We start from the raw sequence: 27,626 nt of genomic DNA on the forward strand, positions 1-27,626 counted from the left end.
CAGTGAATGGCCCACTCGGTATTTCAACATGGGTTGTTTGCACGCCTATTTAGCAGGGTGGCAGTGTGAAGAGGTCAGATCCATTGCCTGACCACTTCTAATGTGAGCCCATTCTCCCATTGTTTCAGGGGCTTTGTTCTACCATTCCTTCTCCAGCACCTAAATTGTTTGTTTGGACTGCAAAGGTAACATTGCCAAACAACTGCTGGTCCTAGCTCACCAGGTCGGGTCATGGTTTCCTGGCCTCTTGTGACCAGTAGATGCTTTCAAACTGCCTTGTAAAATGGGGTTCACCGGGCAATTTTCCCGGTCAGCACCCCACTTACAAGGCAGCTTGAATGGGTCCGATCCAGTCAATGTTGTCCAAAGTCAACCGGGTCCCTGCCCTACCTTGGAGGTAGTCAGGGAACCCAGTTAAATTTACCCAGGACTCGTTGACTGGCAACTCGAAAAGCAAAATTGCCAACCTCGGTTACTCCTGTGACATCATCGCAGAGAGGAGAGGGGTCGCTGACACAGGGGGGAGAGAGAGAGAGAGAGAGGGGGTCGCTGACACAGGGGGGAGAGAGAGAGAGAGAGAGAGAGAGAGAGAGGGGGGGTCGCTGACACAGGGGGGAGAGGAGAGGGGTCGCTGCTGCGCGGGAGAGGTCAACTACCGTAGGGTGGGGGGGGGGGGGGGAGCGCACTTAACGGAGGGAGGAAGACTGACAGCTGGTGGGGGGACTAGTTTGCGTTACGCGTCATATCGCGGTGGCGGGATCCACCTTAAATCGCCCGGCGATTTACTGGAGCCATTCCCCCTCCCCCCTCAGCTTAAAAGGTGCTGGAGGAACCTTTGCCCCACTAATCGCACCTAGGTCCCAAGAGGGCTACCCAGATGCTGAAGCTTCAAAGCACGTCATGAAACCAGCAAGGGTGCTGGAGAAGCTGGTGAAGGGTTCAAGCCCGAAACGTCGCTTATGCCTCGCTATTCTTGCTACATCAAGGACACTGTTTGACGTGATGAGTTTCTTCAGCCTTGTGCTCTCACTTCAACCCCGGTACCGCTGGAGAGGCCGAGCAGGTCACGGGCCCCCTGCGACCCCATTGGCTGAGCCCAGTGAACCCGCCCGCCGCAGGACACAGATCCCACTGAGCACGGGGGCGGGTTCACGGCGGCCCAATAGAGCGGCTGGGAGGCGGGTTCAGCACCCCGGGTAAAAGGCTGGTGCAGCGGGCTCCGCCAGGTTGCTGCTGTTGTACCGTGTCTGCATGGACTGGGGGCAGCAGGCCGCTTGTCTCCAGCCCCCGGCAGCATGCACACTCTGCAAAAGGACACCACCTTCACCAAGATCTTCGTGGGCGGCCTGCCCTATCACACGACTGACTCGTCCTTGAGGAAATACTTCGAGGTGTTCGGGGACATCGAGGAGGCAGTGGTGATCACTGACCGACAGACTGGCAAGTCCCGCGGCTACGGCTTCGTAAGTACTGGAGAGGTGGGGGGCATGGAGCACCCCCAGCGCCGCCTCCGGGAAGGGGGGGGGGAAAGGTCAATGTCCCAGGGGTCCGCTAAGGAGGGGGTGGCCATAACCCAGCTCACACTGGGAGAAGGGAGGGGGTGGGGGCATTGCTCCAGATTTCCGGAGGTGATCAGCCTTTTTACTGAGCGGATTCACCGAGCTTCCCGCACCCCCTCTCCCCCGGGAGCCCCCCCCCCTCTCCAACTGCACCTGCACGAAAACCCAGCCTTCCTCTTTTTGCACAAACTTGTTGTTGCTAAAAGCAGAAGTAGCGGGTCGGCTCACAACCGACGCTCTTGGTTTGGAGGCGGCCGGTGGGGATCGAGTCCGCCCAGAACCGCAGGTGCCTGCCCGGGGCCGCTCGAACTCGGCTCAACCCCGCCTGAGCCATCCGTTCTCCGGTCAGCATTGCCCGAGCTGACGGCGCTTGCTCACGGCACGGTGCCCCATGGGCCTGGGGGAGAAGAGATAGGGAGGCGAGAGCTTGTTGTCATTGCCAGAGTGCACATGCACAGAAATTCTGACTTGCTGCAAGATGAGGCGACACCGATCTTTACCAAATATGACATTACAGCAGTGCAGATCCTGCAGGAGATTAAGGTAGTGCGGGGACGTTCAAGAGTGGTGCCTGTTGGATTAAAAACTCTTCCTCAATCTAGAGGTGAAGGTTCTGTGTGAAGGGAGCAGTGAGAAGAGAGGGTGGTGGGGTAGGAAAAGGGTCAGGGAGGATCCTGGGCTTTGAGTTTGACATGGGGTGGGGGGGGAGAGAGGAAAGGCAGAAGTGGGGGGAAGTAGAAAAGGCAGGATAGGACATTGAGAGGGGGAAGGGGTGGGAAGGTGTAGGAGATGAGAGACAGGATCTGTGAAAGGGTTGGGGCTGTTGGCAAGGGGGAAGTGTTGATGAGAAGGGGATCAGGTGAGATTGTTGGGAGGGGCTGGAAAATGTTGCTGTTGTGGGAAAAGTGGACGGGGGGGGGGGGGAGGTCTGCTTTCAACAGGTACAAGGATCTGTGCATTGCTGTGATAGGGTGGCCTCAACTAGGACCAGTGACCACATGCAGTACCCAAGTACAGGGTGGTGAATTCCTACTGTCACCGGTGCCACACAGTGAGTTCCCATCAGCACCGTGTTAGGTGGCCATCCAATGCTAGAGCTATTTTCCAGGCCGGTTGTGGACAATAGGCAGACTTCACTGAGTTCTCCAGGGCATTGAGGGGCCTGTCAATATCCAGGGTTAGTAACTGAGAGTGCAGCTCCCATGCCTCCTGGCAATTGAGAGACCTCCATCTGGACAGAGTTGTATTGATTGGGATCAGTTGGTACATTGCTGGCCTCGCAGTGGGATAGCAAGTGTGTATGATGAAAAGCTATGAAGATAGGTTCTGAGAGTAGTGTGAGGTAGAGTTGCAGAGATGGATGGAAGGAAGATCAGGGAGACTGAGATGAAGAGAGAAGGTCTGGTTATTTGTAGCTTTCCCCCAGATGTTTGTTCAAATTTGCTGGAAGTCTGAAATAAAGGCAGGAAATGCTGGAAACATTCAGCAGGTCAGGCAGCATCTGTGGAGATAGAAAATGGGAGTTAACGTTTTGGGGCCTGCTGACTGCCCTCAACATTTCCAGTTTCTTTTTCAGACATGCTATTTGAGTAGCAGTAGATCTGAGCTTGAATGAAATGATTGCTGCTTCTCCTGGCTCTTTAAAGAAACATCCATTCCGAAATTCACAATAAATGTGGCAACTGTGGCTGCCTCTGACAGACTCCTGTTGTGATAACAGCTCCATGGGAACGAGGCGAGCCCAATGCTGGCAGGAACTTGCATTAAAGTGGGACAGTGAGGGTGAGCTGGTTGACTGAGCATTAATGTGTGCTAGGTGGATTCACAGCAAGGGGAGATTAGACTTGTTCCCACCATATTGTGCTTAATCACGCACCCTTAATTACCTTCCCTGTTGGGGAAGTTGAACAGAAAATCCTGGGTGCTCTCAGTTCCTTCAGATTACTAACAAGCGGTGTTGACTCTGTTTCTCTCTCCATCACCACTGTCTGACCTGCTGAGCATTTCCAGCTTTCCCAGTTTTTATTTCAGATTTTCAGCGTCTGCTGTGTTTCGGTTGATTTTTCACTCCCCACCCCCCCACCCCCACCCCATTCTCACCTGACTTGTGTTGGCACCCATACAAAGGAATGTTGTTGCTAGTTGATTTGCTTTTGAAATCGTAAGCTCCGTATCAGCACAGACCAGGCTGGTTCTGTTCTTCATTTGTCTTTCATTAATCTATTTAACATTTAGAATTCAATGGTTATCAGGAAATGTCTCCTGGGGCTGAAGATTAGACATGGCCTGAACATTTTTTTTTGAAGGTTAACTGAAGGCCTGTGAATGTTGCAAAAGCTCCCACATGATCTTTTCAGATTGCTTTCTGGAGCACTAGTTGCTTGCTGCAGGGATTAACTGCACCAGAAGTATGGTGGGAATCTTCTTCTCCCTTTTAAAGGGACCCTGCTTGAGAACGAGCATACATTTGTCATGTATTTCGTCTTTTTGCATTACACTCTGCCATTACATTGTGGGATGGGTAGCAGTCAGTCTGTGCATAGCAGGATCCCAGCTTTTGCTCTCTGTGATTCTTACTTTGACAAAATCTTACTGCTGGGTACATTTTTCCAGTATAAAGGTTCAATGGAGGGAAAAGAAAATGGGAACATTCAAAAGATTTTGCTGCAGTTTTCAAAATCTGGAACAGCTCATCCCAGCTGCCTTGTTTCCGAAATTGCAGTGTTTATAAAGATGGGAGTTCTGATTATAAAGTAAAAGCTTCCTCGTGCTCTCTGCAATTGTTAACAGCGTCTTTTATGGGTTGCCTAAGGGAATCGCCACTTGTGCGCCTGGGTGTTATCTATCCAGAACAGAAGATGTTTTTTATATCCCAGTGCATTGGTCTTTGCACACCAAATGATCAACCATTTGGCCCATCGTGACAGAGTGGGGTGTGATCTAATCACGTGGAAAACTGCCTATTCTCATTGACTGAAAGTGTTGCCCCATGTCAGATCTGAACACCACAAACATGTAGTCCCACCCATCTGAAAGATTCTTGCATTGAAGCAGTTCTCTCTCATTCCCAGACAGCCTTTCCCTAATTCACTCCAGTGATTCCTCCACAAGGCCCAGCTTGTTGTCCCAGTACGGTGTGGAGAGAGTACAGATGCTGTCTCCTGGACCAGCCTTAAAAATGAAGGCTCCTTATGCCCCATGGAAATGATCCCATAGAACTGTGCTAAAGAAGACGCAGAGAGGGACATGGGAAGGGAATTTTGAGAAGGGGAATGTTGGGTAAGTGTCTTGGCAAAATACTTGTGCCCCATTCTGTACCTTGTAACCCATCATTTATCAATGCTTTCTGGGCATGGCATGGCCATTGCCACTTTGGGGCTGTGTGAGGATTGGTTGGTTTGACTATTTTAGCCCCAACCCAGCTTGGTTTATCTCCCTGATTCCCTGACTAATGAGCACTCAGGGTTGCGAGGTCAGCCTCGCCGAAGTACGTGGCTGACCTTTCCTTCCCTGGGGTCTGGGTGCAGCACAGCTGGGAGTGGAGTTAGGTCCCTGCCTTCCGCATGCCTCATTTTCCAGCAGATCAGTCCAGGGCAGCCCCATAACATTGATTTCTCCATCTGTTGTAGGTCACCATGGCAGACAGGATCTCCGCTGACAGGGCGTGTAAAGATCCCAACCCCATCATCGACGGCAGAAAAGCTAATGTTAACCTGGCCTATCTGGGGGCAAAGCCAAGAGCTGTTCACACTGGTGAGTAACCCATTTCTTCACAGTTACAGTTAGAATCTGCTCAGACTGCATCTCGCAGTCACCTATGGTGTTGTTGGAGAAACCATACCATACTGACCAACTGAAGGCCTCACTCCTCATAGGCCCTAACACTGGCCCAAGGTCCACTCTCTATTCATGCATGGGATTCTACTCCTTCAGGATATCTCATACCCAACCAACTCTCCATCTGTGCTTCCATGGAACTTGATCAGAATTTGTTAATTTCCACTCAAATTCCATATTACAGTGGTCTGGCTTGAAGAAACTTAGTGGAAGGATTCTGGCCCATCATAGGCCCACCAGTGACAGGGTTGGAGTGTAATGAAAGAGCTCTGGTCCTAGTGAGGTTTGTCATGGGAGCAAGTGCAGAACTGGTGGTTTGTGGTGGGCTACCCTGCCCACAGTTCCTTTCTTTGTGACACTGCCACTTGTCAATTCTGCCTGTCCCTCCAAGTCCGGGAAGAGTAACGATGGCAATGACCGAGTGATATTCGCACACCATGAGGGTCTGACTGGCTGTGAAGGCACCACTCAGGGTGGGGAAGGGGCTTTGAGGCTGCCTGTCTAAACAGCGGAGGGAGTGCAAATCCCCAGCTACCTACCCTGTCCTCCTGTCCTACCTATAGGAGGGTCTACAGTTCTTACCTTGGTCACCTCTGACTCCACAAAGCCAGAATGGAGATGCTGTCCTTGGTTCCAGGACCTGGCGGAGAAGTCCACTGTAAGGGTCTGATGAACAAGGACCTGAATGTGCACCACTCTCTCTTCTGGGCTGCAGGTGCCTGACTCTGTATGGGCTGGGACTGGAGAGGCCCCTCTGTCCCTTGCAGCCAATCAGTCAAGGAGAAAGGTCCTGGCAGCATCATCATGTGATGGGCAGGGAAGAGTCCAAGCTTTGGGCCATGTGATGACCATATGCAGCTGCCTGTGGCTCTTACTTGGTGAGAGGGGGGGAGAAGGTAGAGTTGCCGTCTGTAGGGAATGGGGAGAGGGTGGGGCTTGGTGTCTGCCACTTGGTGAGGGTGGGGCAGGAGTTGCTACCTGTGGCTTGGCATGAGGTGGACAATGAGGAAGAGTTGGCATTGCTGTCTGCAGCTTGGCCAGGGAGAGGGAGGGGATGAGGTCTATCTGATATATTAATCTCACTGTGTTTCTCCTGCAGGGTTTGCTTTGGGCGTTCAGCAGATTCACCCAGCTCTGATCCAGCGCCCCCTTGGGTAAGGGAAGAAGGTTTGCTTTACAAATGGCTCTTCATAAAGTTGTTCATTTCCATTCTGTGACCTCTGAATTCATAAATGGGTCCTTGCTGACAGCTGACATGGGTATTCTGGTCTTGCTGGGCAGGGTTAGGGGTCTCTCAAGACTAGGAGATTGGCTGGAAACCAGGCAGAGCAGGAGGTCACTGGGTCTGTTCCACCAATCAGAGAGGGTGTGGGTGACTCACTCCAGTCACCCTCATCAGTGACCCACCCGTTACCTACAAATCTGTCTCCCAACCTCGAGGATGTGTATGAGACCCAGTGCTGGGCAGTCTATGGTTTTTGTGCATTTGGACAGTTTGGAACCTCCAGAGTATGTGCACACTTGTGGTGAGCCATGGGCACATGCAGTGGCAGCGCCTGGCACGCAGTGTACATTTTGTTCGGTTTGAGGCTTGTAAACATGATTGCCAAGCCAGCACACTGCACACAGGCACATCTACTCTGCCTCACTTTTTGAACAGCCTCTCCCACACATTCACACCCACTTGTATACTCCGCCTCACTCCATGTGCACCCAATTGCACATATTCACACCCACTTACACGTTTGCACACACATCCAGTGGCCAGAAACTGAGGAGTCCTTTTTAAGGACCCTGGTATTTGAGGTTGGTGGAGGGAAAGTCTTTGTGAATTTTTTAGACTCCGAGGCTTGTCAGTGCCTTGGCCTAAGGTGGAAATGGGTTGCGGGCATTAGACTTTGCACACATCCCAGTATTCCCATTCCATGGGTAAAATGCTGCTTCTGTTTAGAAGAGTTCACACTGAAAGTAAGATTGAAGATTGTATTAGAAACGTGGCCAGAGGACTGTTCAGACTAAATTGTGTTGCTTTGCCAGAGACGTTCTTGTGAGTTGGTCTAATCAATATTCCCTTCGTTTTACATTGTGCTCTTTTTCAAAAGCTTCTGGCTGTTCAAGTTCAAGTTTATTATCATCTGACTCTACATATCCAACCAGATGAAATGGTGTTTCCCTGGACTACATATGTATACAAAATGAACTCCTTATAATAGTCACGTGTACATATAGATATAATTTAAAATAAATATGTACTGTGAATATTTTAGGATGATTCAGGTTCAGTTGGTCAGTATGGTATGGTTTCTCACAGCCTGTGGCAGTCCTGATTTTGATGCTCCTGGACCTCCTTCCTGATGGTAGTGGGTCAAAGATATGATGTACTGGATGGAAAGGATCCTAATAATTCTTTGAGCCCTATTTAAGGAATCCTCCTGATAAATATCTTCAATAGAGAGAGACCCCAGTGATCTTGGCCGATTTGATGATCCTCTGACTTCCATTCTGATGCCTTACAGCTACAGTCCCACACAATAATGCAGAGAGGCATTGTATTAATAAAACTGGTCACCTTCTCCCTTCCATTCACGGCATTTAAATCTCAGCTACAACGTCACTAATTTTGATCCTTTCCTTCAAGTTCATTGACACGTACTGAGTTTCAGTAAGAAAGTTTGTCTTGCAAGCAGTTCAGCTAGTCAACCCATGATTAGTAGAGCGGTTAAAAACGTAGTGCAGAGTTGCAGCTAAAATGGGCAAGATTATTAATAACGTCTCGATGTGGTCTCTGGAGTGATTCTTGAATCTAGTAGTGTGTGATCTCACACAGTTGCAAATCTTAATCCTGAAAATTTTAAATATGTTCTTCATCCCAAACATATTAAATATCTTCAGCCTGAACATTTAAAATGTGTTCTGGAGATGGGGAGGTGGCTGAATTTCTTCACTATCTCTGGACTCTGAGTGTGGTATATGGCAAAGAGCTTGGCTGAGAAGAGGCAGCTAATTCTGCAACCTTGAGGAATAGTGCGAAGAGGTGTGTATGCATGAATGGTTTAATAATCTGCCTGGATGGATCTTTGTGTGGTGGCTTTAGGATGATTAATCCAGTTGGAAGTGAGCCGGCAAGCCAGCAATCTAATCTCCAGTTCTGAATGGTTTAAAAATAAAAATGCAATGCCATATTGAGGCCTTATCAATGCAAATGAGTGGAGGGATGTTTCTCCTCACTGAAGAGCCTCAAAGGGTCTCGGAAGCCTATATTGAGGGGGAATTTCTTCTTGCTGACACGGTGAATCTCTGGAATTCTTTATCCTACGGGGCTATGGAGACTCCGTCATTAACTGCCTTTAAAACTGAGGCTGATCGACTTTTCAAAATTATTATTTATTTATTTTTTAAATATTAGCAGAACCAAGGGGTTAGGACAGGAATGTGGCATTGAGGTAGAAGATCAGCCATGATCTTCTTGAATGGCAGAGATGACTCAGGCCCAAATAGCCTACTCTCTTTCCTATTTCCCCTGGCATCCAAAAATGACCAAACCCATAAAGTGGAGGGCTTAAGGTTTTAAATATTCGTAAAATGTTTTTGTACGTGCGCTGGAGCTGTTGGTGATCATAACTGGACAAGTTGTACACTTGAACAGACAAGGATGTAAAGGTGTGCATGATGGCTGGGTTAGCCCATTGCTAATGTTGCTTCACTAATTCTAGATCTGCCATTGGGAGTTTTCAACTGGTGTAGTAGCTATGCTGTGAAGTTGACGGGAAGACAGGCACTCCAGGTCGAACTGCCTCTAGCCAAATTGTATCTGTTCAGTTACCTGTGGGGAAAAATTGCTCAAGTGTGTCCCATTGACAAAATTCCGGACAAATTCGATCCATTTAATTTCTGCACATATCTTGACTTTATCACCAGTGAAAGGAGGGAAGGTGCCATTGATGGTGCCTTCAAGAGCCAATAACAAGCCAACATCCTGCTCAACACCCTCTCTCTTTAGTGAGAAGCCACCGTTAAAGATGAAATGTTCTGACAGAGGGATGGTTGCGATGAAGCGAAGCTCGGCAGGAGGGAGAAGGATTGACCCTGCAGGAGAAGGGAGAAGTTGGTATAGTGGATTGTGTTGCAGAGAAACTGCTCGGCCACTTTCCCCAGTGACCTGACTTAAAACATCTGGCATTTAGCAGGTTATTGAGGGAGTGGTGAGGTGGAAGATGACTACGGTCTTTGGCATTATTGAGAGGAGCGAACACATATGGGATAGGTCAGGTTTGGCCATTGAGTGCTGGTGGCCATGGCTTGAGGGGGAACATTTCATTGATGAGTAATGGAAGTGAGAAATGTTTCTGGAGTGGGACATGTCTATCGCTGAGGAAAGGAGAGAGGAATAACATTGGGAAGAGGCTCAATGGATTTGCAGTAAGTTATTAAAGATAAAATTTGTAGATGTAGTGATGGATGAGATAAAGTCCAGGGAGGCAATGATGTCTGTGGGGGTGGGGTGGAGTAGGGTGAAGGTTTACGATCCAGTTGTGAACAATGTTGGGTTTATCTGTATTCTGAATACAGTGTTATTTGGTCCCATTGTGCAAGACACCCAAAGGTACAGGAAGTAGCTTTGCACTGTGCCAATGCTGCCAAAGCCACAGTTGCCATGGAAAGGAGCTGACAAGCCCTGTGATCACAGAAGTGAGTTGAGGGTTAAGTTTCACAGAATATTTGTCCTGTGACCATGACATAAAGCCAGGAATACTGCTGGATACACAGCAGCTCGGGATGTGACTGTGGAGAGAGAAAAACAGGTCAACTTTGCAGGTCAATGGCCTCTCTTTGGAGAGATCAAATGAATAAGGGGATTGAGAGAGAGGGGATGAGATGGAAAGAGGCTTCCGAGAAAGGAGAAATGGGTTAGGATTAAGTGACAAAATGAACCGTGGCGGTTTTATTTCTTGATCAGTTTTCATTCCACTTTAGGCAGTACTATATATCATTTGCATGTCAGTTGAATCGCTTGTGTGTAACACAGACCTTCCCTTTTATTCTTTCTTCCTCCTCATTGCCCTCCACCCCCTCACCTTGCCCGCCTCTATACTTGCTGCTTATAAATATAGTCATCATGTGTGTTGATGTGAATAGTTAGTGTGTGCTGTTCGCTGTTTCTGAAATCCATTCCCTTCGGAGCCATCACGGCTGTGATGTTGCAAGTATTTCCAGGCTGGAAAGTTTCAAAACTTTCTTAGTTCCAACTTTCTCATTCCAACAGATACTGCCCAACTTGCTGGGGTGCAGAGACTGGTTTGTGTATTTTGGACCAATATTTGTTGCTGTAATATTCCCCAACAAATGTTTTGATTTTGTTTCTCTCTGCATTGTCTTCAATGCAAGTTTAAAAAAAATTTGGTTCATTCAGTCCAACACCATTTTGTGTTTACAGCTTCCTTGGCAACAGGGAGTTGCTATGTAACCTGGGTCTATCTTTTTAAAATGAAGTCTAAATGGCTCCTGAAGTTGGGGTGCATCTGATGACATGAGAAAGCACATTCTATTTTAAATTTAGCAGGCCACTCAGCCCATTGTGCCTGTGCTATTCAATCCAAAACTTGCTCCATTCTCTTCTAACTTCACTGTATCTCCTTTTTGTTTGAACACATCCTTTTTAGAGTTGAATGGTTTGTTTCAAATGCTGTCTGCATAACTATTGACATTGTATTGACATAAATTTAGATAGCTGTTACCTTGTGCTGTCTCTGCTCACTGTTGAGTCATTCAAAGGGAGAAAAGTAATTAAATCTCCTCTCCTGATGAGTGTGGTAATAGTCACATTATCTCGTCTCCCCTTGCATAGCAAGGATTTATCCCTATCCCTACTGTGCGTTATTACATTGTGCACTCTCTGTAGCTTCCCTAATGGCTCAACACAATGCTCTTGTAAGCTAATCGCAATGGTTCCCAACCTTTTACTTTCCACTTGCATACCACTTTAAGTAATCCCTATGCCATAAGTGCTCTGCGATTAGTAAGGGATTGCTTAAGGTGGTATGTGAGTAGGAAGGGAAGGTTGAGAATCACTGCTCTAGACCCAATTGTTACTGAAATATTTTGCTTGAGAAAAATTGTCATTGGCCCATTTCCTTTGGAGTGATGAAACTGTGGACATAACGAGTCAATTAGGTATGATTAAAACAGTGGTTTTCAAACTTTTTCTTTCCACCCACATACCACCTTAAGCAATCCCTTATTAATCATAGAACACATGGCATAGGGAATACTTAAAGTGGTATGTGAGTGGAAAGTAAAAGGTTGGGAACCACTGGGCTAATGTTTATAAGACCATAAGTTGGAGGAGCAGAAGTAGGCCATTCAACCCATTGAGTCCTCTCTGCCAATCCATCATGAGCTGATCCATTCTCCCACCCAACCCCACTCCCCTGCCTTCTCCCCATAACTGCTGCTTCTAATTCTTTGCCTACTCACAAAGTAAAATGTTGCTGGCCTTTTATTTAATTATTTCAAACTGTCACATGTATATAAAACAAAATGTAGTGTTTGGAGGTTGTTTTGTGAGCAGGCCAGTAGACATCTCATACTTAGTACAGCAGGTAAGACAGTGCAAAAGTGCAGTTACAGGGAGAGATTAGCTGGAACTGAGCAAAGGCAACCTTACTATTATGGAGTTTGGGAGTTTGATAATGGTGGGAATAAAACTGCCCTTTAATCTGGTGGTGTGCGATCTGACCCTTGTAAATCTTTTTCCTGTCGGGGAAGATTGGGTGGTGGGGGGCGGAGGTGGGGGGGGGAAGAGATGATAATTAAGAGAGAGGCTGGGGTAAGGTGAATCTTTTCAATATTTTTATTGAACTTCCACATAAAAATAAAGTACATAAGAATACATTAAAAGTCAAAAAACAAAAAGTACAGAATACATTCAGATCTTCCATGGTACCTGCATTCTTAATCAAACAATTACATTATAGTAATTTAAAAAAAAAAAAAATCTAATAGGAACATAAGAAGTAGGAACAGGAGTAGGCCAAAAATGGCCCATCGAGCCTGCTCCGCCATTCAATACAATCATGGCTGATCTAATTTATGACCCAACTCCACCTACCTGCCTTCTCCCCATATCCCCTAATTCCTCTATCATGTAAAAATTTATCTAACCGAATTTTAAATATGTTTAATGAGGCCGCCTCAACCATCAAAACTGAAACTGTTTGGTAAAGGAAGATAAAATTCTCTGTCGCAGTAATAAGTGACCTTATCATTAATACCAAATCAAATATTTCGAAAGTATTTCAAAAAGAGTCCCCACAATGTTTGAAAATTTGAATTCAAACCAGAAAATTGAGCACCTAATCTTCTTTAAATTTAAACATGACATAATGTCATGTAACCATTGAGCAACTCTACCAGCCTACCCATAAGAGAAATGAAAGCTAATACATGCAAATCAGATGCCGTTAGAGTTATGCCACTCTCCAACAATGCGTCCGATGGGGCATGTGCAGGGGAGGGGGATGTGAAATGGGGAAGCGAGGGTTTGGGCGATTGGGGTGGCAAGGGGGTGTGAGAGATGGAGGGGGGGGCTATGTTTGTGAGGAAGGGGGTGGTGTGTGTGTGATGGTCTGAGCCATGTCAAGACCCTCTGCATTTTCTTGTGGTCTTGCGCCGAGTAGTTCCCGTCCCATGCAGTGATGCCCCTTGACAAGATGCTTTCACTGGTGCACCTGTGGAAGTGATCAAAGGACACCAGTTGATCAAATTTCATGGGGCTTCTAAGGGAGCAGAGGTGCTGGTGATCTTACCACAACGTGACCTTTTATATATCAACCATTTGGGGAGAAAACAAATTACTGGAAATGCTCAGCAGGTTTGCCCATGGCTGTGGGAATGAAAAGGTTAAAGTTTCAAACTGGTGGTCTTGGTCATTTACTTCAAATATTGCCTCTTCGTCTTCCCCACTGCCGCTGCCTGGCCTGCTGAGCTCTTCCAACAATTTCTGTTTTTATTTTGGATTCCCAGCATTGCATTGTGCTGCCATTTGACCTCTAAGACCTTGAGCACAATTCTTAAGAAATAGAAGCATGGAATTAGCCTGAGCTAATCTGCTGCTCACTGGGGTCACGACTATTCTTTCAGCTCTGATCCACTTTCCAGCGCTAATTCCATATCTTTTGCTTCCGCGGCTAACCAGAAAAGCTGTGGGGCCAGCTTCAGCCGTGAGGAGTGTTGAATCTACCGACCAGTGCTACAGGGACCCTGGGGATCTCTGGGCTCGACATCGAGACGCAGGTGGTGATGCACCAACGGCAGCTACATGGTCGCACTGTCCTCTCACCCAGAACTTCAGCTGCACTGGCTTTTGCGGAACTCAGTGGAGGCAGGGGTAGAGGATAGGGGCAGTTGGGGTCAGCACAGCGTTCAGGATACTGACCAGGATTGATGTTCACGGGCAGGGGCTCATTGTTGTCTGCCACTCTTTTTTTCTCCAGCCTGCGCTCCGAGGTCAACCACAAAGGTTCATTTGAAGCAGCAGTGGGCAACATATCAAGGTTGGATCCAGACTACAAAGGGTGGTGGGCTCTGTCTATTAGTTAAGACTCTAATCCAGGTGTCTGTGTTTGGGTGATGGGAGGGGGGGTAGTGCCTCTGTGCGGGCTGAGGAAGGCAGATGATGTTTGTGAACTTTGGCTGGATCCACACTCGGAGTATTTATGATTGGGGGGGTGGGGTGGCGGTAGTGTTGTGGTTTAACCACAGGATCTGTGGGAGGACCACGGTGACCTCTCCTCTGCCCGGGTTGCCTTACCTTCTTGACTTCCAATTAAAATGGGTGCGGCGATCACCCTGTGACTTCCTCTCCACTTGCATTCAGGGTTCCTGATAACCCTCCCTCCTGATTATTTCCCTTTTATTCCTTCTATCTCACCACCTTGATTGCTGCACCTCTCTCTTCCCCTCCCGTTGCTCTGCAGACTGGGGACCAGGGACAGTCTTAGTCAACCAAGTTTGTAGAAGGGTTGGGACCTCCTGCTGTTACAGCTGGCTGACTTTTTGCAACCAAGAATTCATTGTGTGGGTGTCTTTGTTTCAGCTTGGGGAGGATGGTAGCGTTCTGACAAGATAGGTTCTTCTCTGAATAGTTATCCAGGAGATAATTGGTGTCCCTAGCAAGGTCAGTGTTCATTGTCCATCCACAATATAGTCTGGAAACAAGTCCTCTGGTTTGTTTTCATTTCCTCTCTCCTGCCCTTTCTCTGTGGTGTTGCAGACTTTTCCAAGTACTAATCAAGGATGCGGCTGACATACTGAGTGGCTTTGTGAGTCATGTTGAGGTGAGGGGTAGCTTAGTGTAGAGCTGGCCACATCACCACAGGGCTGATCACTGCTGTCACAGTTGTAATTCCAGTCAGTCTGAGGAGAGGTGGCAGCCACTGTCTCCCACTTCCCCTCTGGCAGCTGAATGGGTGGGGACTGGCCTGTGCAATCAGCCTGGTCATTGGAACAGTCTCATTTCCCGGGGGGAAGAAGGATATGGAAACAAAGCAGTCCTGCAAATCTGAGCAGAAGAATGGAAGGGGTTGTGTGTGTGTGTTCACATTCAATGCCCCTGGTGCATAATCACTGCATAATAACCCATTTAACCATTTATGGAGCGGAAACAGGCCAGGGTGACCTTCATGTCTGGATGGGCCACACCGTTGGGGAGGGGTGGGCGTGTCGGGATGGGCCACACTGCGGCGGGGGGGGGCTTGTCGGGATGGGCCACACTGCGGTGGGGGGGGGGGGGGCGTGTCGGGACGGGCCACACCGTGGCGGGTGGGGGGGGGCGTGTCGGGACGGGCCACACCGCGGCGGGGGGGGGGCTTGTCGGGACAGGCCAAACTGCGGCGGCGGGGGGGGGGGCGTGTCAGGACGGGCCACACAGCGGCGGGGGGGGGAGTTTGTCGGGACGGGGTTGTGTCAGACTGGACACACCATGGGCTATATTGGGATGGGGTATGGGGAGTACCATGGGCCGAGTCGGAATGTGATGCCATGGGGTGTCACTGCGGTTTCCTATCCGGTGGAGTTTTTTTCCTTTTTCAAACACTTTATTAACAAATACATCAAGTTAATCAAGCAACAACAAAACATGAAATGCAAAACAACTATACATCTATCTTAAAATGTTGCCATCCCTATCAAGGTGCCCAGCATTCCTGAAACCCCTCTGTGGTTCCCGTGGATACTGCATGTTCCCATCTCCCAAGCATCTTCTGTGGTCTCCTGGCCTGGGGCCTCGTCAGTGTAACAAGTAGGAAGTAGGGCCCTGTGCAGGAGACGCCGCACCCCATTCCCCATATTCACTCTAGCGGCAGGGCTGCTCTCTTTCTTGCTCCAGTCTCCCATGATTTGATCCAGTCTCCCATGATTTGATCCAGTCTCCCATGATTTGATCCAGTCTCCCATGATTTGATCCAGTCTCCCATGATTTGATCCAGTCTCCCATGATTTGATCCAGTCTCCCATGATTTGATCCAGTCTCCCATGATTTGATCCAGTCTCCCATGATTTGATCCAGTCTCCCATGATTTGATCCAGTCTCCCATGATTTGATCCAGTCTCCCATGATTTGATCCAGTCTCCCATGATTTGATCCAGTCTCCCATGATTTGATCCAGTCTCCCATGATTTGATCCAGTCTCCCATGATTTGATCCAGTCTCCCATGATTTGATCCAGTCTCCCATGATTTGATCCAGTCTCCCACGATTTGATCCAGTCTCCCACGATTTGATCCAGTCTCCCACGATTTGATCCAGTCTCCCACGATTTGATCCAGTCTCCCATGATTTGATCCAGTCTCCCATGATTTGATCCAGTCTCCCATGATTTGATCCAGTCTCCCATGATTTGATCCAGTCTCCCATGATTTGATCCAGTCTCCCATGATTTGATCCAGTCTCCCATGATTTGATCCAGTCTCCCATGATTTGATCCAGTCTCCCATGATTTGATCCAGTCTCCCATGATTTGATCCAGTCTCCCATGATTTGATCCAGTCTCCCATGATTTGATCCAGTCTCCCATGATTTGATCCAGTCTCCCATGATTTGATCCAGTCTCCCATGATTTGATCCAGTCTCCCATGATTTGATCCAGTCTCCCATGATTTGATCCAGTCTCCCATGATTTGATCCAGTCTCCCATGATTTGATCCAGTCTCCCATGATTTGATCCAGTCTCCCATGATTTGATCCAGTCTCCCATGATTTGATCCAGTCTCCCATGATTTGATCCAGTCTCCCATGATTTGATCCAGTCTCCCATGATTTGATCCAGTCTCCCATGATTTGATCCAGTCTCCCATGATTTGATCCAGTCTCCCATGATTTGATCCAGTCTCCCATGATTTGATCCAGTCTCCCATGATTTGATCCAGTCTCCCATGATTTGATCCAGTCTCCCATGATTTGATCCAGTCTCCCATGATTTGATCCAGTCTCCCATGATTTGATCCAGTCTCCCATGATTTGATCCAGTCTCCCATGATTTGATCCAGTCTCCCATGATTTGATCCAGTCTCCCATGATTTGATCCAGTCTCCCATGATTTGATCCAGTCTCCCATGATTTGATCCAGTCTCCCATGATTTGATCCAGTCTCCATGATTTGATCCAGTCTCCCATGATTTGATCCAGTCTCCCATGATTTGATCCAGTCTCCCATGATTTGATCCAGTCTCCATGATTTGATCCAGTCTCCCATGATTTGACCCAGTCTCCCATGATTTGACCCAGTCTCCCATGATTTGACCCAGTCTCCCATGATTTGACCCAGTCTCCCATGATTTGACCCAGTCTCCCATGATTTGACCCAGTCTCCCATGATTTGACCCAGTCTCCCATGATTTGACCCAGTCTCCCATGATTTGACCCAGTCTCCCATGATTTGACCCAGTCTCCCATGATTTGACCCAGTCTCCCATGATTTGACCCAGTCTCCCATGATTTGACCCAGTCTCCCATGATTGACCCAGTCTCCATGATTTGACCCAGTCTCCCATGATTTGACCCAGTCTCCCATGATTTGACCCAGTCTCCCATGATTTGACCCAGTCTCCCATGATTTGACCCAGTCTCCCATGATTTGACCCAGTCTCCCATGATTTGACCCAGTCTCCCATGATTTGACCCAGTCTCCCATGATTTGACCCAGTCTCCCATGATTTGACCCAGTCTCCCATGATTTGACCCAGTCTCCCATGATTTGACCCAGTCTCCCATGATTTGACCCAGTCTCCCATGATTTGACCCAGTCTCCCATGATTTGACCCAGTCTCCCATGATTTGACCCAGTCTCCCATGATTTGACCCAGTCTCCCATGATTTGACCCAGTCTCCCATGATTTGACCCAGTCTCCCATGATTTGACCCAGTCTCCCATGATTTGACCCAGTCTCCCATGATTTGACCCAGTCTCCCATGATTTGACCCAGTCTCCCATGATTTGACCCAGTCTCCCATGATTTGACCCAGTCTCCCATGATTTGACCCAGTCTCCCATGATTTGACCCAGTCTCCCATGATTTGACCCAGTCTCCCATGATTTGACCCAGTCTCCCATGATTTGACCCAGTCTCCCATGATTTGACCCAGTCTCCCATGATTTGACCCAGTCTCCCATGATTTGACCCAGTCTCCATGATTTGACCCAGTCTCCCATGATTTGACCCAGTCTCCCATGATTTGACCCAGTCTCCCATGATTTGACCCAGTCTCCCATGATTTGACCCAGTCTCCCATGATTTGACCCAGTCTCCCATGATTTGACCCAGTCTCCCATGATTTGACCCAGTCTCACATGATTTGACCCAGTCTCCCATGATTTGACCCAGTCTCCCATGATTTGACCCAGTCTCCCATGATTTGACCCAGTCTCCCATGATTTGACCCAGTCTCCCATGATTTGACCCAGTCTCCCATGATTTGACCCAGTCTCCCATGATTTGACCCAGTCTCCCATGATTTGACCCAGTCTCCCATGATTTGACCCAGTCTCCCATGATTTGACCCAGTCTCCATGATTTGACCCAGTCTCCCATGATTTGACCCAGTCCTCCCATGATTTGACCCAGTCTCCCATGATTTGACCCAGTCTCCCATGATTTGACCCAGTCTCCCATGATTTGACCCAGTCTCCCATGATTTGACCCAGTCTCCATGATTTGACCCAGTCTCCCATGATTTGACCCAGTCTCCATGATTTGACCCAGTCTCCCATGATTTGACCCAGTCTCCCATGATTTGACCCAGTCTCCCATGATTTGACCCAGTCTCCCATGATTTGACCCAGTCTCCCATGATTTGACCCAGTCTCCCATGATTTGACCCAGTCTCCCATGATTTGACCCAGTCTCCCATGATTTGACCCAGTCTCCCATGATTTGACCCAGTCTCCCATGATTTGACCCAGTCTCCCATGATTTGACCCAGTCTCCCATGATTTGACCCAGTCTCCCATGATTTGACCCAGTCTCCCATGATTTGACCCAGTCTCCCATGATTTGACCCAGTCTCCCATGATTTGACCCAGTCTCCCATGATTTGACCCAGTCTCCCATGATTTGACCCAGTCTCCCATGATTTGACCCAGTCTCCCATGATTTGACCCAGTCTCCATGATTTGACCCAGTCTCCCATGATTTGACCCAGTCTCCCATGATTTGACCCAGTCTCCCATGATTTGACCCAGTCTCCCATGATTTGACCCAGTCTCCCATGATTTGACCCAGTCTCCCATGATTTGACCCAGTCTCCCATGATTTGACCCAGTCTCCATGATTTGACCCAGTCTCCATGATTTGACCCAGTCTCCCATGATTTGACCCAGTCTCCCATGATTTGACCCAGTCTCCCATGATTTGACCCAGTCTCCCATGATTTGACCCAGTCTCCCATGATTTGACCCAGTCTCCCATGATTTGACCCAGTCTCCCATGATTTGACCCAGTCTCCCATGATTTGACCCAGTCTCCCATGATTTGACCCAGTCTCCCATGATTTGACCCAGTCTCCCATGATTTGACCCAGTCTCCCATGATTTGACCCAGTCTCCCATGATTTGACCCAGTCTCCATGATTTGACCCAGTCTCCCATGATTTGACCCAGTCTCCCATGATTTGACCCAGTCTCCCATGATTTGACCCAGTCTCCCATGATTTGACCCAGTCTCCCATGATTTGACCCAGTCTCCCATGATTTGACCCAGTCTCCCATGATTTGACCCAGTCTCCATGATTTGACCCAGTCTCCCATGATTTGACCCAGTCTCCCATGATTTGACCCAGTCTCCCATGATTTGACCCAGTCTCCCATGATTTGACCCAGTCTCCCATGATTTGACCCAGTCTCCCATGATTTGACCCAGTCTCCCATGATTTGACCCAGTCTCCCATGATTTGACCCAGTCTCCCATGATTTGACCCAGTCTCCCATGATTTGACCCAGTCTCCCATGATTTGACCCAGTCTCCATGATTTGACCCAGTCTCCCATGATTTGACCCAGTCTCCCATGATTTGACCCAGTCTCCCATGATTTGACCCAGTCTCCCATGATTTGACCCAGTCTCCCATGATTTGACCCAGTCTCCCATGATTTGACCCAGTCTCCCATGATTTGACCCAGTCTCCCATGATTTGACCCAGTCTCCCATGATTTGACCCAGTCTCCCATGATTTGACCCAGTCTCCCATGATTTGACCCAGTCTCCATGATTTGACCCAGCTCTCCCATGATTTGACCCAGCCTCCCATGATTTGACCCAGCTCTCCCATGATTTGACCCAGCCTCCCATGATTGACCCAGCCTCCATGATTGACCCAGCCTCCATGATGACCAGCAGCCTCCATGATTTGACCCAGCCTCCCATGATTTGACCCAGCCTCCCATGATTTGACCCAGCCTCCCATGATTTGACCCAGCCTCCCATGATTTGACCCAGCCTCCCATGATTTGACCCAGCCTCCCATGATTTGACCCAGCCTCCCATGATTTGACCCAGCCTCCCATGATTTGACCCAGCCTCCCATGATTTGACCCAGCCTCCCATGATTTGACCAGCCTCCCATGATTTGACCCAGCCTCCCATGATTTGACCCAGCCTCCCATGATTTGACCCAGCCTCCCATGATTTGACCCAGCCTCCCATGATTCGACCAGCCTCCATGATTTGACCCAGCCTCCCATGATTTGACCCAGCCTCCCATGATTTGACCCAGCCTCCCATGATTTGACCCAGCCTCCCATGATTTGACCCAGCCTCCCATGATTTGACCCAGCCTCCCATGATTTGACCCAGCCTCCCATGATTTGACCCAGCCTCCCATGATTTGACCCAGCCTCCCATGATTTGACCCAGCCTCCCATGATTTGACCCAGCCTCCCATGATTTGACCCAGCCTCCCATGATTTGACCCAGCCTCCCATGATTTGACCCAGCCTCCCATGATTTGACCCAGCCTCCCATGATTTGACCCAGCCTCCCATGATTTGACCCAGCCTCCCATGATTTGACCCAGCCTCCCATGATTTGACCCAGCCTCCCATGATTTGACCCAGCCTCCCATGATTTGACCCAGCCTCCCATGATTTGACCCAGCCTCCCATGATTTGACCCAGCCTCCCATGATTTGACCCAGCCTCCCATGATTTGACCCAGCCTCCCATGATTTGACCCAGCCTCCCATGATTTGACCCAGCCTCCCATGATTTGACCCAGCCTCCCATGATTTGACCCAGCCTCCCATGATTTGACCCAGCCTCCCATGATTTGACCCAGCCTCCCATGATTTGACCCAGCCTCCATGATTTGACCCAGCCTCCCATGATTTGACCCAGCCTCCATGATTTGACCCAGCCTCCCATGATTTGACCCAGCCTCCCATGATTTGACCCAGCCTCCCATGATTTGACCCAGCCTCCCATGATTTGACCCAGCCTCCCATGATTGACCCAGCCTCCATGATTTGACCCAGCCTCCCATGATTTGACCCAGCCTCCCATGATTTGACCCAGCCTCCCATGATTTGACCCAGCCTCCCATGATTTGACCCTCCCATGATTTGACCCAGCCTCCCATGATTTGACCCAGCCTCCCATGATTTGACCCAGCCTCCCATGATTTGACCCAGCCTCCCATGATTTGACCCAGCCTCCCATGATTTGACCCAGCCTCCCATGATTTGACCCAGCCTCCCATGATTTGACCCAGCCTCCCATGATTTGACCCAGCCTCCCATGATTTGACCCAGCCTCCCATGATTTGACCCAGCCTCCCATGATTTGACCCAGCCTCCCATGATTTGACCCAGCCTCCCATGATTTGACCCAGCCTCCCATGATTTGACCCAGCCTCCCATGATTTGACCCAGCCTCCCATGATTTGACCCAGCCTCCCATGATTTGACCCAGCCTCCCATGATTTGACCCAGCCTCCCATGATTTGACCCAGCCTCCCATGATTTGACCCAGCCTCCCATGATTTGACCCAGCCTCCCATGATTTGACCCAGCCTCCCATGATTTGACCCAGCCTCCCATGATTTGACCCAGCCTCCCATGATTTGACCCAGCCTCCCATGATTTGACCCAGCCTCCCATGATTTGACCCAGCCTCCCATGATTTGACCCAGCCTCCCATGATTTGACCCAGCCTCCCATGATTTGACCCAGCCTCCCATGATTTGACCCAGCCTCCCATGATTTGACCCAGCCTCCCATGATTTGACCCAGCCTCCCATGATTTGACCCAGCCTCCCATGATTTGACCCAGCCTCCCATGATTTGACCCAGCCTCCCATGATTTGACCCAGCCTCCCATGATTTGACCCAGCCTCCCATGATTTGACCCAGCCTCCCATGATTTGACCCAGCCTCCCATGATTTGACCCAGCCTCCCATGATTTGACCCAGCCTCCCATGATTTGACCCAGCCTCCCATGATTTGACCCAGATTCCACACCTGTGGTTCTTGTGTCTTCCACATTGTGGTACTGTGTGAGGTTTGTTCAGGAATGAGATAACAGTGGGAGAGGGACCTGGTCGTATATGGTCTCACACTCGCGTGACGTGGTTCTGCCAGCAGACAGGGTGTCTGGGATGGGATATCAACATATCGGTGGCATTTCTGAGGCAGCAGGGTGTGGTGTGTGTGGTCTGAGCTGAGCTGCCATCAGTACGCTCTGCAATTGCCATGTCAGTCACCCCATCAGCCAGATTCTTGTTCCACCAAAAAACATCCTCATCTCTATGGCTGGGGACTCCATCTGCCCTAATACACCATCCTCCTTCCACATCTCCCACCACCCACCACCCCTGCCTCCCTTCACCACCTTCCCTCCCTCCCTCCCTTCACCACCTTCCCTCCCTCCCTCCCTTCACCACCTTCCCTCCCTCCCTCCCTTCACCACCTTCCCTCCCTCCCTCCCTTCACCACCTTCCCTCCCTCCCTCCCTTCACCACCTTCCCTCCCTCCCTCCCTTCACCACCTTCCCTCCCTCCCTCCCTTCACCACCTTCCCTCCCTCCCTCCCTTCACCACCTTCCCTCCCTCCCTCCCTTCACCACCTTCCCTCCCTCCCTCCCTTCACCACCTTCCCTCCCTCCCTCCCTTCACCACCTTCCCTCCCTCCCTCCCTTCACCACCTTCCCTCCCTCCCTCCCTTCACCACCTTCCCTCCCTCCCTCCCTTCACCACCTTCCCTCCCTCCCTCCCTTCACCACCTTCCCTCCCTCCCTCCCTTCACCACCTTCCCTCCCTCCCTCCCTTCACCACCTTCCCTCCCTCCCTCCCTTCACCACCTTCCCTCCCTCCCTCCCTTCACCACCTTCCCTCCCTCCCTCCCTTCACCACCTTCCCTCCCTCTCTCCCTTCACCACCTTCCCTCCCTCTCTCCCTTCACCACCTTCCCTCCCTCCCTCCCTTCACCACCTTCCCTCCCTCCCTCCCTTCACCACCTTCCCTCCCTCCCTCCCTTCACCACCTTCCCTCCCTCCCTCCCTTCACCACCTTCCCTCCCTCCCTCCCTTCACCACCTTCCCTCCCTCCCTCCCTTCACCACCTTCCCTCCCTCCCTCCCTTCACCACCTTCCCTCCCTCCCTCCCTTCACCACCTTCCCTCCCTCCCTCCCTTCACCACCTTCCCTCCCTCCCTCCCTTCACCACCTTCCCTCCCTCCCTCCCTTCACCACCTTCCCTCCCTCCCTCCCTTCACCACCTTCCCTCCCTCCCTCCCTTCACCACCTTCCCTCCCTCCCTCCCTTCACCACCTTCCCTCCCTCCCTCCCTTCACCACCTTCCCTCCCTCCCTCCCTTCACCACCTTCCCTCCCTCCCTCCCTTCACCACCTTCCCTCCCTCCCTCCCTTCACCACCTTCCCTCCCTCCCTCCCTTCACCACCTTCCCTCCCTCCCTCCCTTCACCACCTTCCCTCCCTCCCTCCCTTCACCACCTTCCCTCCCTCCCTCCCCCAACCTGTCCATCCTGTGTTCATTCCCTGGGAACCCTGGCCTGCCTCTCGGACATCTGTTGCTTGTTCCCTGTCAACACCATCAATCCTCTTCTCGAGTGGATTAGCAAGCACTGCCAGACACTGCATCAAGGTCAGTCCGACCTTCGTCATGTACTCTGCACTGGTCTGTGACTCCTGGGCTTTCAGCTTGGGGTCTGTGTGATGCCATCACTATGATATCAGAATTTTATTGTTATTTGAATGCACTGAATGTGAAGAGGACATATTTTTGCAATGTTACTCATTTATCTTGAAGTCGTTGTGCCAAACCTCATGGAAACAGCCCCTAGATATATTGGGATGGGGGTAAACGTGTGCCTGATATTCCCTGCACATTTGGTCAGCAGGGTTTACATGGTGGCTAGCTAGCATTACAGCAGAGTGACCCGGGTTCAAATCTGTCTGCATAGGTTTCCTCCAGGTGCTCTGGTTTCATCCATCTTTCAAAAACATATGGAGATTGTAGGTTTAAAAATTTTATAAATTTAGACATACAGCACATTAACAGGCCATTTCAGCCCACAAGCTCATGCCGCCCAATTTACACCCAATTAACCAACACCCCCAGTACATTTTGCATGGTGGGATGAAACTGGAGCCCCTGGGGAAAACCCACACAGGGGAAAACATACAGACTCCTTAGAGACAACGCAAGATTCAAACCCCAGTACCTATCGCTGGGACTGTAAAGGTATTGTGCTAACTGGTACACCAACCCTGTAGCATTGGCTCATGGGCCAGAAGAGCATGTTACTGTGCTGTACTTTTACCTCTGATTCTATCTCTTACCAACACAGCAATTCACCTGCCAATTAGCAGAAATTTTGGTCATGGGAGGAAATTGTGACCCCAGGCAGACTGTGCAAATTCCCCACTCACAGCACTGGAGGTCAGCATCAAGCCATGCTTCAAGAAACATGAGGCAGTGGCTCTGCACCTGTTCTCTTTCCCCTCTCCCATGATTAGCCCCTCCCCACTGTTTCCCCCCACCCCATCCCCAATGTGTCCCAGGCTGTGTCCTGAAGGGCTTCATGCCACCATGTTGATAGCCTATTACAGCCCCATTTACTAGCCTCCCTCGGGGTGAGTTTGATGAATAATGCCAATAATTTGGAGTTATAAACCACTGTTACAAGAGAGCTCACAGGAGCAATAGCATTCCAAAGTAACTAGAAAGTGTGGTTTGGTTGAGGATGATATTTGGGATAGGTTGGAGTGAGAGGCTGAATGTACTCCTGGTATTCTCAGCAATCCTCTCTTGATGTCAAGAAACCCACTTGTGTGAAACCAGCAGAAGCAAAATGGAGCAAGACCCAAAGTGCTGGAGAACTCGGTGGGTCAGGCAGCATCCACAGGAGGCAAACAATTCTCAGGAATGATGCTGATCAACCATGCTGCCATGTCCAGGATGCTGCCAATTTCCCTACGTTGTTGTGAGTAAGACCAGTGGGGACTGTTCCTTCACACTCCCAAACTTGTTCCCTATAGGTCAAGTGGGTGCAGTGTACAGGGGCCAGGGAGGGGTGTGCTAGATTTATTGTCGGAGTTCATACATGACATCACATACAGATTCCTTTTTCTTGCGGGCGTGGCGGAATTCCCCCTAATTGGTAGTGCACAGTGGTCGTACACAGCGTATACATGTAAAGAAATAAAAGAACTGTAAATAGATAATGACTGTAAACAAACAGATTTTCTTTGTTCTCTCTGTATTGCACAAACAATAAAGTGCACAAGTAAGAGACCTTAAATGAGTCTTTGATTGAGTTTGTTGTTGAGGAGTCTGATGGTGGCGGGGTAGCAGCTGTTCCTGAACCTGGTGGTGTGAGTCTTGTGGCACCTACACCTCTTTTCTGATAGCAGCAGTGAGAACAGAGCAAGTGCTGGGTGGTGTGGGTCTTTCATGATTGCTGCTGTCCTCCGACGGCAGTGTTCCCTGTAGACATGCTCAATAGTGGGGAGGGTTTGCCTGTGATGTCCTGGGCAGTGTCCATTACCTTTTGGAAGGCTTTACACTCAGGACTATTGGTGTCCCCACTCCAGACTGTGGTGCAGTTAGTTGGTCCACCACATCTTTGTAGGAATCTGCCAGGGTTTCTGGTGTCCTACCAAACCTCTGCAAATTTCTGAGGTGTGTTGGGTCCAGGAAAGATCCTCTGAGATCGTGATTCCCTATAAGCTAAATTTGATCACCCTCTCCACCTCTCATTTCCCCCAATGATCACTATAAAAACACAAAATGCTGGAGAAGCTCAACAGATCAAACAGTGCCCTTTTGATGTTTTACCCCATTCCCAATGATCACTGTATTGTACACCTCTGGCTTTCCTTTCCTGAAGCCGACAAACAGCTTAATTTTGTAGCTTCTGACCTGTTGCTGTAGCTGTGGTAATTATGTGGCAAATGTGATTGAATTTCTGGTCACAGGAGATGCTCGGGAGGTTGATGGGGGCTCAGCAATAGGGACATCACAGAATGTCATGGGGGAGTGGTCTAACGTTTGTTGGAGGTTGTCACTGTGTGGTACTTTGAAGAGCACTGCCAGCTTTAATGTGGGAGTGTGGTGGCTTTTTATTTACAAGACTACTAGTGTCCGGCACCCCTTGCAGTAAGAGAAAGAAAAGTAAAAGAGAGTCCATTCAGAGTCACTGAGTGTGCATGGATTCACCTCCAGCACTCCTGCACCTGCATAGACCCCTGTTCTATCCATTGGCAACCTGAACTCCAGATCCAAGCCTCTGATACAATCAAGAAGCCTTCAGCACCCAAGGCCCTTTGGGGGTCCTTCTTGCCCTTCGCACCCTCTTGAATCCTGGTTCTGATACCTGGTTCCCATGAGCTAGTCTCCAGCAGCCGGCAGTCTGTGTGGGTCCTTCAGCCAGTGAGCCCCTCACTAGTCTGCTGTCTCGTTCCCTGTCCAGTACAGTGGTCTCCTATGTTTCTCCTTCTCAGCAGGGGGGGGGTGTTTCATTCTTTCCCCCCCCCCCCTGTTTCTGGTGTCCGGCGCCAGTCCCCTGCTCTCCTTGATTCTGAAACCCGTCGAAGGCATTGCCAGTACAGGCTCCGCCATCTTGGGCCCAGACCCCCGCGGGTTGCAGGATTTTAAATGAAATCTCCATCAGCTCCTTTAACAGGTTGTTTAAATCCTGTACGAAGCTGTCGAAATTAGGGCCAGGTGGTGGGATCCTCTGGAGGAGCGCTGGGTCTCTGCTCCCTGCTCCTCCCGGATCTGCTGCAGCCCTGCCATTTATTTTTTTTTTTTTGCTTTTGTGGTCAATCCATTTTTTTAAAATCTGCCAACCCAATAAAATGCCAACATTTGAACAGATGCTGCAGATGAGTGATCAAACAAAGACTTTAGAGTTTTACATGAAAAGTTTGTTAAAATCGTGGTCAGTGGCAAATGTTGCTTTTTTGGACCCAGGATTGGGATGAACAAAGAAATGGGTCAATGTGCCTTTCACTGACAAGGTTTCAGTCACTTTAGGTACTTCAAGCCTCATCCCATTCTTACTGTGTTTTGGACACTTCATCATAGGTGGAGAGTGGAACAATTCTTGCTGACACTCAGGTGATTTTGGTACACTCCTGGTGATGTTCTATAAGAGCAGTTTGTCTGTGGTCTTCAAGGAAACAGCTGTTGTCATGGGCAAGTTTTCACAGAGCTGAGCCCAGTT

General features: G+C 49.5%; 1 protein-coding gene across 3 annotated transcripts in view; it reads left to right on the forward strand.

Annotated features, from left to right (window-relative positions):
• The first annotated feature begins 1,207 nt into the window (after positions 1 to 1,207).
• The window catches only part of LOC138736001 (RNA-binding protein 38-like), a 53,071-nt gene continuing 26,652 nt past the window's right edge, over positions 1,208 to 27,626 (forward strand). Inside the window, exons 1-3 of one of the 3 annotated variants that reach the window (XM_069884763.1) lie at positions 1,208 to 1,463; positions 5,189 to 5,312; positions 6,496 to 6,550. In XM_069884763.1, the coding sequence (XP_069740864.1) occupies positions 1,296 to 1,463; positions 5,189 to 5,312; positions 6,496 to 6,550 (347 nt within the window). In that variant the 5' untranslated portion in view covers positions 1,208 to 1,295. Of the gene's footprint in view, positions 1,464 to 1,777; positions 1,846 to 1,866; positions 2,103 to 5,188; positions 5,313 to 6,495; positions 6,551 to 27,626 lie in introns of those variants that run through there. The other 2 variants (XM_069884765.1, XM_069884764.1) reach the window with 2 other exon arrangements.

This window comes from Narcine bancroftii, chromosome 6 (genome assembly GCF_036971445.1).
Source record: "Narcine bancroftii isolate sNarBan1 chromosome 6, sNarBan1.hap1, whole genome shotgun sequence".
In the NCBI taxonomy this organism is placed as follows: Eukaryota; Metazoa; Chordata; class Chondrichthyes; order Torpediniformes; family Narcinidae; genus Narcine; species Narcine bancroftii.